Source organism: Mesoplodon mirus, assembly GCF_964341445.2.
Source record: "Mesoplodon mirus genome assembly, chromosome: 13".
Lineage (NCBI taxonomy): Eukaryota > Metazoa > Chordata > Mammalia > Artiodactyla > Ziphiidae > Mesoplodon > Mesoplodon mirus.
The window spans coordinates 79,061,200-79,084,248 of record NC_138989.1 but is presented as its reverse complement, the minus strand read 5'-3'; the positions used below and the strand labels follow the sequence as shown (position 1 = coordinate 79,084,248).

Below are 23,049 nucleotides of genomic sequence, written 5' to 3'. Positions count from 1 at the left end.
TTCAAAATTAATAAGTGATAAAGCACATGTTTGTACTGGAAAGCAGAGAACAACTACACTGGCTACTCTTTAAACAAACTGAATACACGTTTGTGCCTTTTAATAAGTACAGTTGTCCCTCTGTATCTGCAGGTTCCACATCCAAAGATTCAAGCAACCCCAGACTGCAACTTTTTTTTTTTTTTTAATTCCGGGAAGTTTCAAAAAGCAAAACTTGGATTTGCTTCACATAGGCTACTATTTTATATAACATTTACATTGAATTTACAACTATTTATATAGCATTTACATTGTACTGGGTATTATAAGTAACCTAGAGATGATTTAAAGCATAGGGGAGGATGTGCATAGGTTATATGCAAATACTATGCCACTTTATACAAAGGACTTGAGCATCCTTGGAGTTTGGTATATCGGAGTTCCTGGAACCAATGCCCTACAGATAGAGCTGGATGACTATACACTAATAAGAAGGTGACTGCTCTGCTTTATGAGTGACTGAATGCTTGCCGAATTGGGAACACATTAGATTTCATGGCCTGTTGAATCAAGTTAAAATGAAGTAGAAAGTATTCTTGAATTTTGGAATTCAAAAATATATAAATTAGTGAATTATCTTTAATGATCTGTCTACAAGTAAGTTATCTTTTTAATCATTTTTAATCACAATATTTTTTTCCTGCAAGGTCTAAGAGGCCCAAAATATACACTAAGTGGATTATTGTTTGGGGTACGTTACTCTCAGCATAGTTTTAAAAAGGACTTTGAAATATTTATATTTAAAATACATTTTAAGGTATTTCTTTGGCGTTAAGAATAATTTGAGAATAAAAATATAAAACTAAGACATCAAGGTAATTCAGAGTAATTAAATGCAATGACTAGGGGTGAAGCATATTTCAGCCTTCAACTCAATCTGCTTTAAAAAACCAAAACTCTAAGGATTTAAACAAAATGATTTTATTATCAATGAAAAGTATATGCTTTCTTAAGTATGTGTCTGTTTGTTCTCTATCATCAACAGGAATATGACTGACAAAGATATTTGTATGGGAGATCTTTGGAAACACTGGGAAATCAATTGTTTACTGGGGTACTTTTTTAGTTCCTTTCCTATTTGACCCTGGCCTGTTGCTCCCCGATAAGCTTTATCCACAGCCTACAATTTAGAAACTTAGATACATTTCTGAACCTTCTGGCCACCTTCTCATGTTGCTATGGCACATAAGTGCTTAATTCTCTTCTTTCTTGATATTATTTACTACATTTAAATGTTATGAACTGGCTTCATCAGAGTAGGAAATGTAGTTCAAAAGCCAATGGTTTTGAAATGAATGAAATACCATCCATTTCCTGTCTGTTCCCATAAATATTCTGCCATGCGTCTGCCCTCCCTGCTAAGTGGATTCCCAACCCTGTCCCTTTTGATCTTCTGAAAATTAGCATTTCTACCACCCCCAAAGCCTTTTAGTTTTCAAGCTCCATGCTAGAATGTTACAACAAAGACATGTTTACAAAAGATTAATATGTTTCTGTTGTAACATTCTGGTATGAAGCTTCAAAACTAATATTTAGCTTTGCTGTCAAGAAGGCCTTGGGTAAAAGTCCAGTCTTTCCAAATATTAGCTGTGTGATCTTGGGCAAGTAACTTGAACTGCACGTAGCCATATGTGACAATTATAGCCAAGTTCAGGGCTCACAGGGTGGATTAAAGAGAGAAAAGAGATTGGGGAGTAATGTCGGTAGAAGTAAACAGAATGCCAGGCACTTGCCAGTGTGCAACAGAGAGGTTTTCATTGTTATCCTCTGACCCCCCAAGAATGTTAACTCAAAATTCTGTGGGGCTTCCCTGGTGGCACAGTGGTTGAGAGTCCGCCTGCCGATGCAGGGGACACGGGTTCGTGCCCCGGTCTGGGAAGATCCCACATGCCGCGGAGCGGCTGGGCCCATGAGCCATGGCCGTTGAGCCTGCGCGTCTGGAGCCTGTGCTCCGCAATGGGAGAGGCCACAACAGTGAGAGGCCCACATACCGCAAAAAAAAAAAAAAATTCTGTGAACACAGCAAGTGAAGACACTGTGTTTCTTCTTTGACCAAGGAAAAACAATGAACGAAGTTAGGTAACAAGCAAAGTAGAAGGTGTATGAAGTATGCATCAGGGCTCGTGCACTAAAGATTAAACTGGAGAGAGAGAGAGGGAAGGCAGTAAGGTGGAAAATGATGGTCTGTACACAGGACATATCATGTGACCCTCACAGCCGTTCTCTGGGGTAGGTAATTTCCCATTCAATGGTTGTCCCAGACATGTGAAACAATCTGTCTGGGGTCAGTGTATTGATAGTAACTCGGGGTGAGGTGTACTGTCTGTCTTCAAAGCCTTTGCACTTTTTATCACACTGTGAGCTTAGACCTTCCACAGAAGGTAACTGAGATACAAGCTGAGAACTCAGGTGACAATTGCTAGCTTGGAGAAGGACACATCAGGAAATCTGAATAAAAGAATTTTAGATTTATATACTTTAGTTTCTGAAACTTTTTACATAGTCTCCCAGAAATAAGTGATTGCAACAGAAAGGTGGACCAAGAAAGACTTATTGTTAAGAAATCAAACCGAGTAAGACATGGAATGGAGAGGTATCAGGGAGAATTGTGACCGGTGGGCAGGTGGAGGTAGGTGAAGATGAGAAATCTGTTACACATATTGGAGAGCAAAACTGAGGGGGAGCAAATGTCCAACTGAGTACAAAACACGGATGGAAGAAGTGAATGGGCACAAGAGTAATGAGGGTATGAAGAAGAGAAGAATTATGTAAGAATTAGATGTGCTTTTCATTTAAGTCAGTGTCTAAGAATGCAAAACATTTCCAAGTTCTCCATTTTCTTTCCTCCCTATAATTACAATGGATCTTGTCATAGATATCTATATCTCACAATTGTTACATTCTATTGTAAGTGTATTTTCACATCACCAATAGTACATTTGCCTTTTGACCCTCAATTATAGTGTTTAGTAAAAGTGAAATGTTAGAACCCAGGGGTGTGTCATCCCATGGGTCCAATACCCATTAAGGATATTAATATCTTATGGAGTTTGTCTTATTTCCCAATCTTGCCTGAAGCTGAGAAAAAATGTGAAGTGTTTTAGAAGGTTAGACAATTTAACATTTCAATGACTTGGGAGAATATTAATTTCTAACTGCTTGAGCATGCTATAAAAAATAAATTTTAACCTTTACATGGAACAAGTATTAACTTCTTCAGAGGTTATGGAGATAATCGCTGTATTAAAAGGAATATTTTCTGCCTAAGCAAGCACAAGATTATATATTTTAAGAGGTTTTATCATACATCTTTTCTATCATATGGACTATACTTCTCAGGTTTAGTTCTAGTTGAAGTCTAGACATGTACCTGAATCGTGCTGGTTTGTGAATTTATATATCTATTTCACAATGATGTGCTAACCATTTTATGCATTTGGTATAGTGATACGATGGTGCACATAGCAGTAGACGTGAGACATTTCCTCATGGAACTTACAATTAAATGGGGTGGACAAATATTCATCACACAAGAGAACTGTATGTAAAAGTAGAACAGTAATAATTATTCCTAAAGAGGGAAGTATGATCTTTTAAGGCTATGTGTTGAGGAGGCCTTAAGGCAGAGTAACCAAAGGCTGAGGGTGGAGATGTGATATGGAAGAATACTCTCAGCACAGTCAACCAGTGAGCAAAGGTGTGAGGCCAACGTGTGGGTGGAGAGCAAAGAAAGAAACAGGAGGGAAGCCAGGAGACACAGGCACCAGCCAGGCCCACAAGCCAACTAGTGTTAAGGAGGGCACAATATGATCAGGTGTATTTTTTGAAAAAAATCATTCTGATTAGACTAAGGAAGTAGGGAAGAGTAGATGTGAGAAAAGAACTTAGAATGCATAATGTTGACCTAATTTCTGATTTTAGAATCCAGTTTCCTAATATTCGATGCAACATTCTCCAAGCATTCCAGTATGTAGGAAATAAGTGCTGGGCGCTGACAAAATATAACAAGAGAGGTTCCCTGTATCCAAGTAGCTCACTGTGTAGGCTATATATACACAGATAAATAGATTGCAAGTCATCATGCATGGGTGAAAGGAAGCATGCAGACCAGGAGAGCACCAGTCTCCCAAACCTGAGAGAAACAGAATGGAAGATGGAGAAAAATTTAGAAGTTGATACTATAAGTTAGTGAACTCCTTTGTTCTAACCTTCACTGTGGTGTGTGTCAGACACATATCCAGACAGTTAACCTGGAACATGCTTTTTACTGAATCACCTTGGCAGTATTTTAGTCTTATTTTCCTAACCCACTTCCCAGCGGCTAACAGTAGAATTATTTACCCAGAACTTAATAGAATTCTGCAGATATAATCTGATCACCACAAAATGGTGCCAACTTCTAAATGAGGCTACTTACATTAAAGAACATATTTAATGTAATGTATTACATTGTATTAACGTATTTAGTACAATGTAATACATTGTATTAACATATGTATTATGTGTATTAACATATTTCAAATATTGTTAATTAATGTACTAATTAACATATTTCAAATATTGAGTCTGGGGTTCATTTTAAACCACTCAGTCATGTATACTACCATCAGGCCAGTTTTCCCCATCCTTAAAAATCTGTAAAAGGTTTTTGTTTTAATTTGCAAGACTATATGTAAACCTGTTAATCAGTTTCTTAAGATTAACCCATTGTTTATAGACTTCTTCCAAAAGGTTAGTGCCTGAATTTCATTTAATTCAACAGTATTTTTACTGAGCACAGACTTTCTAAAACTGTAAGCCCCATAAGGGCAGTGATCTTATTCTGCACAGATATATCTAGAGCACAAAAAACAGTATCTGATACTAAGATTTCAATAAATATTTGTTAAATTGACAAAGTATGGGCAAGCTACTATGGAGATATGCAGATAGCTCTTGCCACTAAGTTCAATATTTTATATAAGAAAAGCATCAATTATTATATAATGCAATTATATAGCATTATAATATACACTAAGAAAATATGTGTAGGAAGGTACAGCCAGGATGCTCAGAGAACGCAGACAAGATGACACTAAGGTAAGACTTGAAGGATGAGCCAGCCTTCACCAAGAAACACTATTTGCTGTGTGGTCTTTATAAACATTCAGAATTTCTTATTAGTCATAAAAGACTTGTCTAAATCTTCACTATTCAACATGGTAGCCATGAGCCACAAGAGGTGAACAAGCATTTGAAATGTGGCTATTGCTATTTAAAATGTGAATTGAGATGTGCTCTAAGTGTAAAATGTCCATGTGATGTTGAAGACTTAATTTGTTAAGTAAAATATATTAATAATTTTATTGATACATGTTAAAACTATGATAGTTTATACTGCATTATATTAAATATATTATTAGATTTTATTTCACTTTTAAAAAATTTTTTGCTAATGAGGTTCCTTGAAAATTTTTAATTACATATGTGTTTCACACTTGTGAATCACAATGTAATTCTTTTGGACAGTTGATCTAAACAAAGATTTGGGAATACTAGAAAACTCTTAACTGCATATGGTCTTAAGGTATTCTACTCTTATAGTAGGAGATTTTATTACCAAATGACATATTGAATGGTGAAAATTATTATACTACAATTATTATTTATTAGGTGTAACTGAAAAATGACCTAAATGAAAAATTGCTAGCACAGTCAGACTACAAGTTCAGTAATTTTTTATAATTATCCACATCAATGGGCAAGTAAACTTAGCTTTTAAATAACTTCTACTTCCCCCTGCCTGTTTCCTCCTCTCCAAAATGGAAATAGTACTTACTTCAAAGAAAATGTCTCATAGTAACTTTACAAAGATTAAGTGAGTTTATATTTGTATAGTACTTAAATAGTGCTACACATAGTAAGTGATTTTGTTAAAAATTTTCTAAATTTCTATAATAAATTCTTACACAGTTCAGTTCCTATCTTTGTAGTTTTGCTAAAATTTGAGTCATATAAGTGGTGCACAGAAAGAAACATACATTTTGCCATTCACACATGTGTGATTTTGATAACCCTCAGTTAATTTAGTTAATGTGTTTGGTATCTACTCTCTTCCATTTATTGGGTGGTATAATAATGAATAATAGAGATACCAGGCCTATTCATGAGGGGCTTAAAATATATAACAAAGGTAGTAAAATAAGCAGTAGAGTGTGATAAGTACTATTCACTGATTCCCCAAAATATTTTTCCTCCTAGGTGCCCTATGCTAGGCCTTGAAAATATAATGGTTTTAAAAAGATAGTAAGGTCATTACTCTCAAGGTGCTTTTATATTTGAGCAAGGTAAACATTTACTAATTGTGATATGTGCTACAAAGGAACCACACAGGTTCATGATAAAGATTCATGGGCATGAGGAACACCTAATTTAATCGGTTGGTGAGGACATTCCCTCTTTGAAGGTAATACTGAGCTGGGGCATAAAGAATAGTATGAGACCAACAGGTGAAGAGAAGCAGAAAGAAGGTTTCAGGAACATGGGGGCATGTTTGAATCTCATGGAAAAACAGGCCATGTGGCTCTTTCCTACTGGGAGAGTGAAGGATCAGATAGCCTGATGCCATCAAGAGGTGAGCAGGTGTCAGAATGTGCCTTGCTTTGTGGGCTGGAAGGAACATTTGGATTTCATGTAAGTATATGTGACACTTCTGAAATGCTTCGAGCAAAGAAATTATGTTTTAAAAAGTGAAATGATAGGAAAAATACAGGGGTACTAGTGCATTTGTGCTGTGATGACAGATGGATGTCACTGGAAATGACATCTAAGCAAAAGATTTAAAGGATGAGAGAAGTCAACTTATCATTTTGTCTGGATTTATGTGCTGTGTAATCAGATATATCAGATCCCCAGTAACAGAGGGCCAAACTTTGAATGTGCACTTATGAACCCACTCTATTATTTGTAGTCACAAAGAATAAAGATTTGTAAGTAATAAAACTCAAGTGTATGATTGAGATAAATTAGATATCAAATATAGCATTTTTAACTGAAATTTAAACTGAATTTTAAAGTATCCTTAGTCTCAACTGCAATAATTTTTCTCTCTTTAGACTCTAAAAATCATATATTCTTATCTTTTTTTTCTGAGCCCATGTATAACTCCAGGGCTATTAATCTGAAAATATAATCTAAATGCTTTTAACCTGTGCCATATCAATTTTCCAGAAAAATTAGAGAAATAGGCTGGATCTCAAAAGGCCTAAAACTGTAGAATGTTATGAAATGGGAAAATTCAGGTCCAATGGAAATACTACTTAAGGATAAATGACAAAATCTAATGTTCTTTTCTACTACTGAGTACATTCATGGATTCATTCAGTATGCATGTATCATAGGCCTTCTCTATTTCACATCAGCATTTTATGAGATGCTATGTATACAATGATGAAATAATGCTTGGTCATTGCCTCCAAAAGCAGGAGTCCACCAGAGGAGATAGACAAACCAATCAGCCCATGAAGGATGCTCTAAGACTGTTTTATACAAGGTGTTATGCAGCCCCTAGGAACAGTACCTAACTTGGACTCAGAAGCAAAGGAAGTAAGTCTTGACTACAAAAAAGGAGTTACTATTTGTGGATTCTGGGGAGAGGTGTTCCAGGAAGGAGGAGAAAGGCATATAAGACGAGGTAAAACAAAGCAGGATGAGTCTGAGAAAGTGCAACTCTGCAATTTGACTGAAGTACACTGCGAGTGGAGAGACAAAAGGCTGAACTGGGAGGGAGCAGTTAGGTCATAGACAGAACGTAGTCTCTAGACAATGGCAAGACACAGAGAAGGTGATTCTAGTCTAGACAATGGCAAGACACAGAAATCTTATTTTAGGCTGGGCACGACGCAATCACATTTGCTTTTAAAAAGCTTACTCTCTCTGTGGTCCTGGATTGGAGCTGACAGAGACTGGGGAAGTTACCATAATTCAGGGGCGGAAAGATGGACCATGGACAAAATCAGGTGCAACATCAAGGGAGATAAAGACAGATTCAAGAACCAAAGTAAAATTAATAGCACTTAGGGACTGATTGGCTATGGAGGATGGAACACACAGAAGAGTGAAGGCTGACTGATAACACTCAAAAAACCCTTAAATAGGCACTAAATCAAGATAAGAGATAGGAAGTAGGACGATTGTTCAGTGTATGATAATTTCAGATTTCTCATGTCAGCAGTCCACCAGAACAATGACTGTACCTATCTAGATCTGCTGTTTAAGATCCAAACCAGAGATTTGCAAAATATCTGCATATATGAGATACTGTTTTTCATGTCTCAAGACAGGAAGAAGTTTAATTACAACTGAAATTGATCCTTCCTTTTCCCAGAACAAGTATCACAAAATTCCTCTCCATTAAATATGTGAGTTAGAATGATTTCATTTAAGGCTCATGTGAGACAGAAAAACTGACCTAAGTACAATGAATATTTTATGCCCAAAGGCAATCGGTATATTTTGGTTGTAATGAAGCATAATCTCATTATTTAACATACTCCCAACCTTGAGAGAACATGTTTAGAACTGTGTAAGTGGAGGACATTTTAAATTAGACACTCAGAGTTCACCAAAGACGTCCTAAAGCCACTATGTGAAACAAAGATGGAGTTGCCATATCCACAGATCTACAGGTGCTTCCAGAGACACACAGGTCTTTCAGATTAGAAAATACATAGGGAAAAATACCTTATAAAGGACATCCGGAAGGCAGTCTGGGCTGTGTTTGGGTCCTGGGTCTGACACCTTATAACACTGTACATGTCTCATACAAAAAGTAGGAATAGCAATAACAATACTTAATAATACCTGCTTAGGAAATATGAGAATTAAATTAGGCAACACTTGTAAAGCACTTAGTATGAACTTGTTCAGTGTAATTCATTGTTTAGAATGCTTGCACTTGTTTGAAAATAAACACATCTGCTATCATAAATTAGCAACTGTAGTCTGCCTGTTATTACCACTAGGCCCTGCTATGTCAAATATGTTCTTTCATTACAGATTATGATGGGGATTTATCTTTTACATATTGCCCTCATTTTTTCTCTGCAATTTAATATTTTTTGCTTAAGTAGCACTATCACTTAAAAAACCAGGAAAATAGTTTCCTGTTGAACCAAATCATGAATGGTCTCCACAGTTAAGAGCAGAGCAAATACCATTCAGGTCTTGGTAGATCAGGGAAGAAAAGCGAAAAGATGCATGACAGCTAAACATCCAGCTGGCTACCCTGGACACACTGGAAAAGCTTGAATTCCATGTAGTAGACAGTGGTTTCCACAAATGCCTTCTCAAACCTGGAGGTGGGCCAGTCTAAATCCCCACTGTGTCTGAAGAGCTAGAGGGGATGTTATAGGACTTCAATTACTTGGACCTAAAGGTTGAAATAGGGAAAGAACAAAACTTAATATATAGTCAATTCAGTGGCAGTTTTAGTGAACAGGAAAAAGCTCCTCTGTACAGACTAACAGAAAGAAACTAGCTGTAATATTCTCTGAATAGATGTGCAATATTTAACACTGACACCATACATTAAAACAAAACAACTGAAATAGTTTCCAGTTATTTCTGGAAAAACCACTGAAGTAATTATTTAAGGTCAGTCATCCATAGATTTTGGGTTTTATTTTTTAAGTGCTTTCAGCCTGGTAGGAAAAAAACTGGGTATATCAACAATTACAAATTTTACTATGACAGGACTTCCCTGGTGGTCCAGTGGTTATGACTCGATGCTTCCAATGCAGGAGACATGGGTTTGATCCCTGGTCAGGGAACTAAGATCCCATATGTTGTGAGGCATGGCTAAAAAACATAAATTTAAAAAATTAAAATTTAAGTATGTGAAAATGCATAATGAAATTTTTGTTGGAGTAAAATAGTTAGTCAAGCCTTAGATTACTAAACTATCTTGCCATATATTGATGACATTTTTCTACATGAAAAATAATTGAGGCACCTGCTTGATAATTTTATCATGAACTTTGAATATGAAAATAACATCTCCCATTCAAGTGTACTCAGTGTAAATAAAGGAAACCTCATGTTCTGATTTTTGGATCATCTCTGAGAGAATTCAGGTGCAAATAAATTAGAGAGGATGACAGCAGGAGTGAGAAGGAGAGAGAAATCAGAAAAGAATTCACCCATAAAGTTAGAAGAATACAAATACAGGTGAAGACCGACAAATCCAATTTCACTTCAAATCTTGAGAAAAAACAAAACTACATGTGAACAGCTTTTTAAAAAAGTAGTGATTGAGAAAAGGAGACCTAGTAGAATCTGATGACTTACTTAATAGCCACTAAATTGTACCTCCTTTTCCTCCTCTGTAAAGGGCTGGAAATGATTTCTGTGATGCCTCCCAGGAATATTCTGAAACCTTCAGTACACCCCCTTCTACGTTACAAGTAGCTTTGTCACATCAGTGGAACACAAACTTGGCATGTACTGAAGCATGCTTTTTTTAGGCGTCTAAAGTGCAGATGTGTCCCCAGTTTCACTCTTAAATTGAACTTGATCCTCAAATTCTTCTCCCCTCTTCACCTTGCTTTTTTCTAACAACATTTGTTCGGAACCCTGAAAAGGAATGAGTTACAAACACTGATGCCTAGTGTCTAGAAAATGAGGTGTTGTAAAAAATGAGTCATTTGTGCATCAGAAGTCAGGTTCATACCAGGCTGGGCGTCCCATCTGCTCCCCTGAGTACTGGCTCTGGCACCTGTCATAAAAACCCAGAGCCTATAACAGAAGAGACAGAACGAAAAGACTAAAAGGTCCTGGTTATCTGCTCTGAAAAGTTAATCAGGTGCCAAGAGACTCCTTCTGAACTGAAATGCTAACATTTGAACATACAGATTACTAGGTAGAATCCTTACTGGGAAAAGGAAGCTGTAGACAGAAGCACCGGGTTCCAAACTGTATTTCAGTACAATAGGCTCTGTTTTGACTTGTTCTTGTAGACTTGCAGAAACTTTTAAAAAATGAATAAACTATGGAACATGAACATTTGATTTTTAGAAGTGCAAGAAGCATTCCTCAACTAGTGTATCTATAAGGAAAATGCTCAAATTTAACAAAAAGAGTAGTCATACTTAAAATTCCCCAAACCTATGACTTTACCCTGAAATATATGCATGTACACACACACTCATATCTATCATATGCAAGAAGGAAGTCTATTACAACTATTTCACTTACTTTCAGTAACAGCTACGTAATTATTTTAAATGAATTAGAATCACCAAGAAATATAAATTGCAAGGAATGCCTAAATCACAGATGAAAGTATTTTCCAAAATGAAGTAGGCTTCATTAGAGAGACACCCTTTAAAAAAATGAAAAAAGTTAACTGCTGTGCATGATTAAATTCTAGGTAATACAATTTTATCTTACTCCTTTGAAGTAAGGTATAATCTAAACTGTCTGTGATAAGCTAGTCAAGTTCAAAAGGAGTCATCCACACATCATCTACCTATGTCCTCTTTGGACATAGGGCAGGTACCAGTCCCTCCCCCCAGGAAGTCTGCACAAGTCACTGGACCACCCTCACCCACCAGGGGGCAGACACCAGAAGTAAAAGGAACTATTAATACAAACTTGCAGCCTGCAAAAAGGAGACCACAAACACATAAAACATTAAACACACCAACATTCACATTATAGAGGTCCCAGAAGTAGAAGAGGAAGGGCCTGAGAAAATATTTGAAGAGATTATAGCTGAAAACTTCCCTAATATGAGAAAGGAAACACTAAAGCTCAGGAAGCACAGAGAGTCCCATATGGGATAAACCCAAGGAGTGACATGCCAAGACACACATTAATCAAATTGACAAAAATTAAATACAAAGAAAAAATATTAAAAGCAGCAAGGGAAAAGCAACATACAAAGGAATCCCTATAAGGTTATCAGTTGATTTCTCAGCAGAAACTCTGCAGGCCAGAAGGGAGAGGCATGATATATTTAAAGTGATGAAAGGGAAAAACCTACAATGAAGAATACTATATACCCAGCAAGGCTCTCATTCAGATGTAACAGAGAAATCGAAGTTTTTACAGACAAGCATAAGCTAAGAGAATTCAGCACCACCAAACCAGCTTTACAACAAACACTAAAAGAACTTCTCTAATCAGGAAAGAAAAAAAAAAATGTGCCCACAACTAGAAACAAGAAAATCACAACTGGGAAAGCTCACCACTAAAGGCAAATGTACAGTAAAAGTAGGAAATCATCTACACACAAATATGATACCAAGACCAGCAACCATGAGGAGAGTACAAATACAGGAAATGGGAAATGCATTTGAAATTAAGAGGCCAGAAACTTGAAACCTCCTCTCTCTCTCTATATATATATATATACACACACACAAACACACATACATATATATATATAGCTATATCAAAACCTCATAAAAACTGCAAACCAAAAAACAAGATACACATGAAAAAAAAAGGAATCCATACACAACACTAAAGATAGTCATCAAATCACAAAGAGAACAAAAGAAACAAAAAAATCCTAAAAAAAATTCCAAAACAATTAATACATGGCAATAAGAACATACATATCAATAATTACCTTAAATGTAAATGGATTAAATATTCCAACCAAAAGACAGACTGGTTGAATGGATAGAAAAATAAGATCTGTATATATGCTGTCTACAAGAGACCCACTTCACATCTAGGAACACATACATACTGAAAATGAGGGTATGGAAAAAGGCATTTCATGCAAATGGAAATCAAAAGAAAGCTGGCATAGCAATACTCAAACAAAATAGACTTTAAAGACTGTTACAAGAGACAAGGAAGGACACTACATAATGATCAAGGGATCAATCCTAGATGAAGATATAACAATTGTAAATATATATGCACCCAACATAGGAGCACCTCAATATACAAGGCAAATTCTGACAGCCATAAAAGGGGAAACTGACAGTAACATAATAATGGTGGGGAACTTTAATACCCCACTTACACCAATGGACAGATGGTTCAGACAGAAAATCAGTAAGGAAACACAGGCCTTAAATGACACATTAGACCAGATGGACCTAATTGATATTTATAGGACATTCCATCGAAAAGCAGCAGAATACACTTTCTTCTCAAGATGGACCACATCTTGGGCCACAAATCAAGCCTCAGTAAATTTTAAGAAAACTGAAATCATATCAAGCATCTTTTCAAACAACAATGCTATGAGATTATAAATTTACAAGAAAAAAACCCTAAAAAACACAAACATGTGGAGGCTAAACAATATGTTACTAAACAACCAATGGATCACTGAAGAAATCAGGAAATAAAAAAAATACCTAGAGAGAAATGACAACGAAAACATGACGATCTAAAACTTATGGAACACAGCAAAAGCAGTACTAAGAGGGAAGTTTATAGCAATAAAATCTTACCCTCAGGAAACAAGAAAAATCTCAAATCTAACCTTACACCTAAAGCAACTAGAGAAAGAACAAACAAAATCTAAAGTTAGTAGAAGGAAACAAATAATAAAGATCAGAGCAGCACAGGGAACTCAATATTCTGTAATAACCTTTATGGGAAAAGAATCAAAAAATATATATATATCTCCATTCTTTTATATATATATATATATATATATATATATATATATAATAAAACAGATTCACTTTGCTGTACACCTGAAACTAACACAACATTGTAAATCAACTATATGCCAATAAAATTAAAAAACAAACAAACAGAAAAACACCACAAAGGAAAATCTCTATCTTCTCATCTAGGTTATCCGGCTACTATAAAATAAATACACAACTTACCTCTTATTCATACGTTTTGAAACCTGATAGAGAAATAATAAGCACTTTGCCATGGTTCCATATTTTTCAAAACTTACTTAGTCCCTTATACTCTAATTAGACTTTAATTGGGAATTATTTGCCATTTCTAATGAATTTCTAAAAGTTTTGGCGATCTATGTGAAGCTATATGAAAAAAAGTTTATTTCCTTCTAGATTTATTTGGTTATCTGAAGTTTTAGAAGATAATAACTTCCATTTTTATGAGATCATTTACACAGTATATTAGTGAGTATGTCTTAGCTTGGTTAATAGGTTGAGAACTTGCTCATTGATAACGCTTAAAATTTACTGAATGTTCACTAGATGGTTGGCACATGAATTATCTCATTTAATTTTCACAACAACATTATGAGTCTAGTTCTATTCTTTTCCCCTTTGAGATTGAGAAGCTAGCCTAAGAAGAAGTAATGTTCCCCTGGTGAACTAGTACATATTGGAGGCAGTCATAAAAGCTAGGTTTTATCGAACTCCATAAATCTTGTTTTTAAACATTATACAATTATGACTCCCATTGCTAAATTCTGCATTTACAAAAATATAAATGAATTTACAAATTATATTAAACCCCAGGAAAACACAGAGTACAGGCTCAGATGCAAAATTAAATGCTTATTGTCCTTGCTGTAGGAAGGTACACTTTGCCCTCACAGAATGTAAAGGAATAAACCCATTACCCAATGACCATGTTGGATACCTCCCAATTTTTAAAAGGATGCTGCATAATCTCTTATAAAACTGCAATTCTAATATGAGTTATAAATCTAACTTAACCACATAACAAAGTAATCATGGAAAAGTACAATTAAATGTAAATTCTTCTTGGAAAATTTTGCACTGCTGAAATTTCAAACCTTTTAAGATTCACAAATAATTATAAAACCCACCTTAAATCTTTTCTTAAGAGAGGTAGGATATAAAGCCATCATTTCTTTTTTTTTAAGCCCCCATATTCATTGGTCTTTTTTCATTATGTATTTCAAACACACAGGCAAGAATAGAGACTAATATAAAGAATGTTCATGTCTTAAGGAATTAAATATCATAGAGTCTACCTAAGGCCATTATTTCTAAAATAAGCATATTATCAAAGCAACATAGAAAAAATTCTCTTTACTCTAATACAGTTCCCGGAATTCTAAAGTAAACAGCTGGGAGATATAGTAAATGTTTTAAAAATCTTGAAAAAATTCAATTTTAAACATAAGCCATTTATCTTCACTTTTTAAAAAAATGAAATTGATAATTTTTCTGAGTTATCACTGGAAAGTCTGGCCAATGATCATGGATTGCTCTGTGACCCAAATACCATGGATTAGAATATCTGCATATGTTCTCAAAAGGTATGAAGAGGAAAAGAAAAAAGTTCTGACCTATGGTGTTGTGACTGCTCTTACAAAGCAAGCACTGCAAACAGTACCTACCCAGTAACGTCAGGACACAGGCCAGTATTGCGATCAGGGCTCCGGTGCTGAGGCCAGCAGGGAGGACGTAGGCCTCGGCATTGCAGGTCTGGGCTACCCCATCTGAATCACAGTCACAGACACGGATGGTGAGGGTGTTGGTGCTGCTAAGTGAAGGTGATCCACTGTCCACGATGAAGACTGGCAGATAATAAACAGATTGCTCCTGTCTCCGGAAGCCATTTCTCCTGGTGAGAATTGAGGCTGTGTTGTCTAGAGTAAAGAAAGCAAATGCATGGAACACAAGATTTCTGATGGACTCTGTCCCACCAAACTTTAAGGACCTAAATGTAAGGCCAGGCACTATAAAACTCTTAGAGGAAAACATAGGCAGAACACTCTGTGACATAAATCGCAGCAAGATCCTTCTTGACCCTCCTCCTAGAGAAATGGAAATAAAAACAAAAATAAACAAATGGGACCTAATGAAACTTAAAAGCTTTTGCACAGCAAAGGAAACCATAAACAAGATGAAAAGACAACTCTCAGAATGGGAGAAAATATTTGCAAATGAAGCAACTGACAAAGGATTAACCTCCAAAATTTACAAGCAGCTCATGCAGCTCAGTATCAAAAAACAAACAACCCAATCCAAAAATGGGCAGAAGACCTAAATAGACATTCTCCAAAGAACATATACAGATTGCCAACAAACACATGAAAGGATGCTCAACATCACTAATCATTAGAGAAATGCAAATCAAAACTACAATGAGATATCATCTCACACCAGTCAGAATGGCCATCATCAAAAAATCTACAAACAATGCTGGAGAGGGTGTGGAGAAAAGGGAATCCTCTTGCACTGTTGGTGGGAATGTAAACTGTTACAGCCACTATGGAGAACAGTATGGAGGTTCCTTAAAAAATAAAAATAGAACTACCATATGACCCAGCAATCCCACTACTGGGCATATACCCTGAGGAAACCATAATTCAAAAAGAGTCATGTACCAAAATGTTCACTGCAGCACTATTTACAATAGCCAGGAAATGGAAGCAACCTAAGTGTCCATTGACAGATGAATGGATAAAGATGTGGCACATATATACAATGGAATATTACTCAGCCATAAAAAGAAATGAAACTGAGTTATTTGTAGTGAGGTGGATGGACCGAGAGACTGGCATACAGACTGAAGTAAGTCAGAAAGAGAAAAACAAATACCATATGCTAACACATATATATGGAATCTAAAAAAAAATTTAAAAAAAAGGTTCTGAAGAACCTAGGGGCAGGACAGGAATAAAGACACAGATGTAGAGATGGACTTGAGGACACAGGGAGGGAGCAGGGTAAGCTGGGACGAAGTGAGAGTGGCATGGACATATATACACTACCAAACGTAAGGTAGATAGCTAGTGGGAAGCAGCCGCTTAGCACAGGGAGATCAGCTCGGTGCTTTGTGACCACCTAGAGGGATGGGATAGGGAGGGTGGGAGGGAGACGCAAGAGGGAGGGGATATGGGGAAATATGTTATGTATAGCTGATTCACTTTGTTATACAGCAGAAACTAACACACCATTGTAAAGCAATTATACTCCAATGAAGATGTTAAAAAAATTAATTAATTAATCTAAAAAATCTTTACCTGACTTAAGTCACTCTCCTTAGCTTCTTTTGACAGAGAGCCGTATTTCCAAATATTGGTTCATGTGAATACGTTTTAATATATTTATGTCATGCTATATGGTTATATCCAAAGAAACAGTTATAAAGTAAAACTGAATGGGAAAATGTTTATACATCATTTATTACATTACCTGCAACTTTGTAAAAATTACATATACCTTTTTACTAATCTTAACATTTCAAACCATATGCTTATAGAGAAGATAATAAAAATTAACAGGTTAAGTATTTTTGCATCATCATCAGATAGAATAGGTGAAATTTCCAATCCATTTTTTCTTGGACAAGTTCCAAGCCCAATATAGAAAGAAGTAAAATAAGCCACTCTAGTTTTAATTAAAATGAGTATGCATAGATATTCAAAAAAGGAATTATTGTGTAATTTTTAAAAATTCATACTGGTACACAGGGTTACCAAAACACCATGTATATAAACATTTTGTCAGTGATAAAATAGGTCATTTGTGTTTAATTTATAATATATTCAATATTCTGTTTCATCTAACCTATTATGGTAATTATGAAACTTTTAATGGTGATCAGTAAGTCTGTATGACACAACTGTGATTTCTATATCAGAAATAGATTTTTTAATCTGCTAACAATTTGTTCAGTTAACTTGTCTTAATTAATTAATAATGGAATTTATGTGATTTTAAAATTTAGAGCAATGAAAATATAATGGAAAAGAAGGAACACCAGGACCATAGTTTTACCCAGTGTGCTTTATCCAATGACATGAAAGAATGAACAATACTCTAATGAAAGAACAAGCTGAAATCTGTTATGTCTCGAACAGCACAGAACAGCAAGCACACATGAGACTGGAATTATAAAATGTAGTAGGAAGAAAAGTGTTTGGTTTTCAGATTCCAGCTGGTAGGTTTTTATGTAAACAAATCTTTTATTTTAAAATGTATGAATTCAAGAGTGTTCCTTAAAAAACTACACATGGAGTTGTTGAAGCATATTGTCTTGAGTATGTTTCTGTACCCTTGACACACACACCCCTTGTCTTTGCCTTCCAACCATTCAGATGTTATACATATTTATGATTTGACACACAAAGTTTTCTCAGAGTTGTTGATTTGTAATCTAACATGCCTGACATCAAATCACACACACACTGACGTTCTTTCTTCCTATTCCTTGTTTTCCTCCAAGATTCCCACAGATGAGGGAGCTCTAGGCTTGCCCTTGGGGAAATCTTTCAATTGTGTGGCTGTGTCAATGTCCTGGAAATCCAGCCATTTTAGTGCCTGTGCTGTCCTACAATCATGGTGGTACTGGATGATAACAAATGGGGGAAACGTTCAGACCCTTCTTAGGAAAATCATAAACTCCCCTCTCTGCATTTGTGCTGGATGACTGCAAATGCTGAGAATTGTCCTTTCCAACTATGATTAAGTCAAGAGAGTTTGGGATTACCCACATAGAGAATGTGCTTCCTTTTATGTTACTACGGGGAAAAGACAATATCCTCCTTTAGCAGAGAGCGGGATCAGAAACATGTATCATTTTCAGATTGAATTTCTGAGGCCAAAGTTGAATTTCCTGCAGTAAAATAAGTGGTGACTTCAGGCAAAAGCACTTATAATGTCCATCTTCTGAAAGCAAATATTTTTAGATAAGCCAGACTTAACTAACAAATTTATTTCTATATTTTGTTTATCTGAAAGCTCAGTAACACATTCAAACTGGAAGAATTACATTTCCTATATTGTTGGGGTATACTCCTTTCTCTATACAGAGAGAGAGAGAGAGAGAGAGAGAGAGAGAGAGAAAGAAGAGTATTCAAAATTAGACAATAGATAGCAAGTTCTCATGCTTCCTTTGAAAGTTTTTACAATTGTCTATATACTGTCTCTATGTCTAGAAGTATATATGTATATATGTATGTTTATATAATTGAGCAAAACCAGAACCTACCTATAGGTATTTGTAAAAATGACATTTATAAAACTGATTAAGAGTGTTTATCTTTGAAGCAGAGAAACGGCATTTGGGATGACAGGGAATTCTTTGTTCTTTTTTAATTTTATATTTCTCTCCATAAAGAGTATATTTGTTATTTGCAAGGATTACTTTTATTTTTATGTTAAAAATAAAACAACTGATGTTGGCATTGAAATATTAAGTCAAAGTTGATTTAGGTTGAAATGTGTTAAGTCCAATTATTTTCCTAAACTTTCAGGTTATGCCTAGGTAGTATAATCCTTGTTAAGGCATTTAGCTGGTCCTCAACTGATTAGATACTCTGGATGAAGAGCTTGGTATACAAGTAAGGAAACAAATGTCTAGAAGTAAAGATAGAGAGAGATGGATCTGGCTTCCCCCCTTCTTTGGATTTAGGCCTAAAATGATTTAAGTAGCAGTTTCTTCTTCATGACAGCAAATCCATAGATAAAAATTACTTAAGGGGCTCACTGCCCTTTAATTATGTCCTCGCTGGTATGAAGAAAAAAAAATTACATAATCAGCATTCCTGAGTGAGAAAAAGTACTTGCTTAGAAAGCTTCTACCTGTTGCCTCCTCTGACGAAAAGAATTATACCTTACCTTTGTTATCTTTCAATGAGAAGTTGTGGTTATTCGTTGCATCCATTGTTAAGCTGAAATAAAACTGGTGTCCATTGGATGGCTCATCTTTATCGACAGCACTGATTTTCTGGATAACCTAGGAATAGGGAATGTAAAATGTGAAAGCATGTTGGTGTGCTCGGCTGTTTTGTGAGGCAGGACAGAGCAACTTCACACGGATGATAAATACCATCTTCCTGACTGAGCCGTGTGAGGAGAGGGGGCAGGCGGCGGCGTCAGGTGTACTAATACGAACCCAATTTAAAAAGGGTTCTGGGGCTTCCCTGGTGGCGCAGTGGGTGGGAGTCCGCCTGCCGATGTGGGGGATACGGGTTCGTGCCCCTGTCCGGGAGGATCCCACATGCCGCGGAGTGGCTGGGCCCTTGAGCCATGGCCGCTGAGCCTGCGCTCCGCAACGGGAGAGGCCACAACAGTGAGAGGTCCGCGTACCGCCAAAAAAAAAAAAAATCAAAAAAAAAAAAAAAAAAGGGCTCTGAAAATCAAATCATGTCCTTTTCAAAATGCATATTTGATTTTACTTTTGTGAACCTCAGAAATAAGCTGTGCCAACTGATTATACCATGTCGGTAAACATCACAGGACACTGAGAATATGGATGAGTAGACCAAACCACAAGGAGATTACACTACACTTAATTCTTACAACTTGAAGATACTTAAGCCCCGCGGTGTAATGTGGGAAGCGGCCCAATCGAGCTTAACATGCTATATTTCTCCTTAAAAAAGCCTAAGCCCTTAACCGTTTAGCACGGCTTTTACAACGTTTACCTTTTCTTCCAGAGGAATTTTCATCATGCCAATTAAACAGAATTTGAAAGTTCCTTTAATATTAGTTTATGCTACACATCAAAGCGTGAGTTTTGCTGAAACATGCTGATTATATTTTATCTTAAAGCTGGCAGGATTTCAAAGGCAACCGCCGCTGGGCATCTTTAAAGGAATCACGAACGAGGAGCGTGGTATTCTGGAGACTCTCACCTGGCCTGGCTGGGCATTTTCACAAACGGTGGTCTCATAGTCCATGGCAAATTCAGGGGCGTTGTCATTGATGTCAAGTATAGTGATGGCTACATAGCCTCTTCCTATTTGAGATGGATTCTCTAATAAACGGGAAAACATTTTATCATTTACAGGCACACCTCGTTCTATTGCACTTCACTTGAATGCGCTTTGCAGATACTGTGTGTTTTACAAATTGAAGGTTTTTGGCAACCCTTCATCGAGCAAGTCAATGGGTCCCATTTTTCCAATAACAGTTGCTCACCTTGTGTCTCTGTCACATTTTGGTAATTCTCATAATATTTCAGACTTTATTATTATTATTATATGTGTTACGGTGATCTGTGATCAGTGATCTTTGACGTTCCTAATGTTCCTTCTATAACTTGCTGAAGGATCACATGACAGTTAGCATTTTTTGGCAGTAAAGTATTTTTTAAATAAAGTGTAGCCTTTTTTTTAGACAAAATGCTATTTATTATATACTTAACCGACTACAGTATAGTATAAACACGACTTTCATATGCACTGAGAAACCAAAACATCTGTGTGACCCCTTCATTGTGATATTCACTTTACTGTGGTGCCTGGAACCGAACCTACAATATCTCCACGGTCTGCTTGTGCTCAGAGTAAAGCTATTACTCCAACCCCATCTTATGTAGGAAACTAATATTTAAAACGATTAGAATCAAGCAAAAATGTTTGCCTCTCTAAAGCACAATCTAATAAGGAAATGACTAAGACTTGAATAAAATCTAGAACCACAACACTGTAGACTTTAAAGGGAGCAACGGAAACTCTGATCCAAATGTCATACACACACACACAGTGACAAATAAGCCAGGAATTTCAATATTCTTTGATGCTAGAGCCGATTTTTGTATGAATATGTGTATATACTATGTACCTATTACATATGTATATAACATGAACACAGTATAATTATGCATTGTTCTCTCAATGTTTTTCTTATCAAGGACCAAAATTAGTTCAATATGAAAATGTAGAAATCTGGGTGTCTTGGTTAGAGATCAATTTACTGTTTTTTTTGTAAACTACGGGACCAACCCCATGTCAGCATAAATGCAGCACAAAGTATGACCACAAAACAAGCAGAAGCCCTCTGAGGGTAACTCAGGCCCATTATTTTATGGTAACCTCTTTTCACTAACTTTGTAAGTATTAGCGAATAAAGTTAGAGAATACAAATATTTTGCAGCTTGAAATTAGAAAATTTCAAAATTTTGCTGAATTCAAACACCTAGTAAAATTCAAGTCAAAACTGTAAACTCATGCCAACCCATTCTCCACTCTCAATGTCCTCCATCCTAATTTAATGTTAAACCTTACAACTTACGGCTCTCCATTGCAAGGACTGTGATATTATGAACAGCATTTGTCTCTCGATCCAGAGATTTGGCAGTTGTAATAACTCCACTGTTGGCATCAATATTGAAGTATCTCTCCAAGTCTGTGTTTCTGTCGATTGAATACCTAATTGAATGTTAAAAAAAAACACTTCAATATTTGTTTGATTATAATTTGCTGAATTTATTTCATTAATTGCACAGCCAATCACCAAATTCTGCTGACTCCACAATCTGTCATACTAACATAAAATATGTCTAGTTTAAAACTTCACCAATGTTCCAGTTGATTCATAACCTGCTTGTCAGTAATCTCTGCTTTTCTGTCCAACAGTATAAAATAAAGACAGTAGTATAATTATCTTCACAGTGGATTTGAATATGCCGTTATAAACTCCACACTGTGGCTCCTAAAAAACATTCTCATCAGATTTAGTAGCCCTGGCCACGATTAGAGGTCCCTCTAAAATGAAACATATGTAGACATCTGACCCATTCACATATACTTAGAAACATCTTTTGTCTTCATTACATCAGGTTGGTCTTAACCTTTCTGTTTTTATATTGCTCATTCGGGGGCCTTGACCAGGGTTCCACAGACATGTTTCAAAGCAGAACCCCTCAGTGTGGAGAAAAAGGAACCCTCCTACACTGTTGGTGGGAATGTAAATTGGTACAACCATTATGGAGAACAGTATTAAGGCTCCTTAAAAAATTAAATATAGAACTATCATGTGGTCCAACAATTCCACTCCTGGGCATATATCCAGAGAAAACCATAATTCAAAAAGATACATGCACCCCAATGTGCATAGCAGCACTAGTTACAATAGTCATGACATGGAAACAGCCTAAATGTGCATCAACACAGGAATGGATAAAGAAGATGTGGTACATATATACAATGAAATATTACTCAGCCATTAAAAAGAATGAAATAATGCCATTTGTAGCAACATGGATGGACCTAGAGATTATCATACTAAGTGAAGTAAGTCAGACAGAAAAAGACGTATATCATATGATATCACTTATATGTGGAATCTAAAAAAGTGATACGAATGA

General features: G+C 36.0%; 1 protein-coding gene across 1 annotated transcript in view; it reads right to left on the bottom strand.

Annotated features, from left to right (window-relative positions):
* Positions 1-23,049, bottom strand: part of CDH7 (cadherin 7) — a gene marked incomplete at both ends in the record, with an annotated part of 116,742 nt that overhangs the window by 1,189 nt on the left and 92,504 nt on the right. Inside the window, 4 exons of the mRNA XM_082640561.1 lie at positions 15,344-15,595; positions 19,575-19,692; positions 20,594-20,715; positions 21,975-22,111. Coding sequence (XP_082496687.1) covers positions 15,344-15,595; positions 19,575-19,692; positions 20,594-20,715; positions 21,975-22,111 — 629 coding nt within the window. The remainder of the gene's footprint in view (positions 1-15,343; positions 15,596-19,574; positions 19,693-20,593; positions 20,716-21,974; positions 22,112-23,049) is intronic.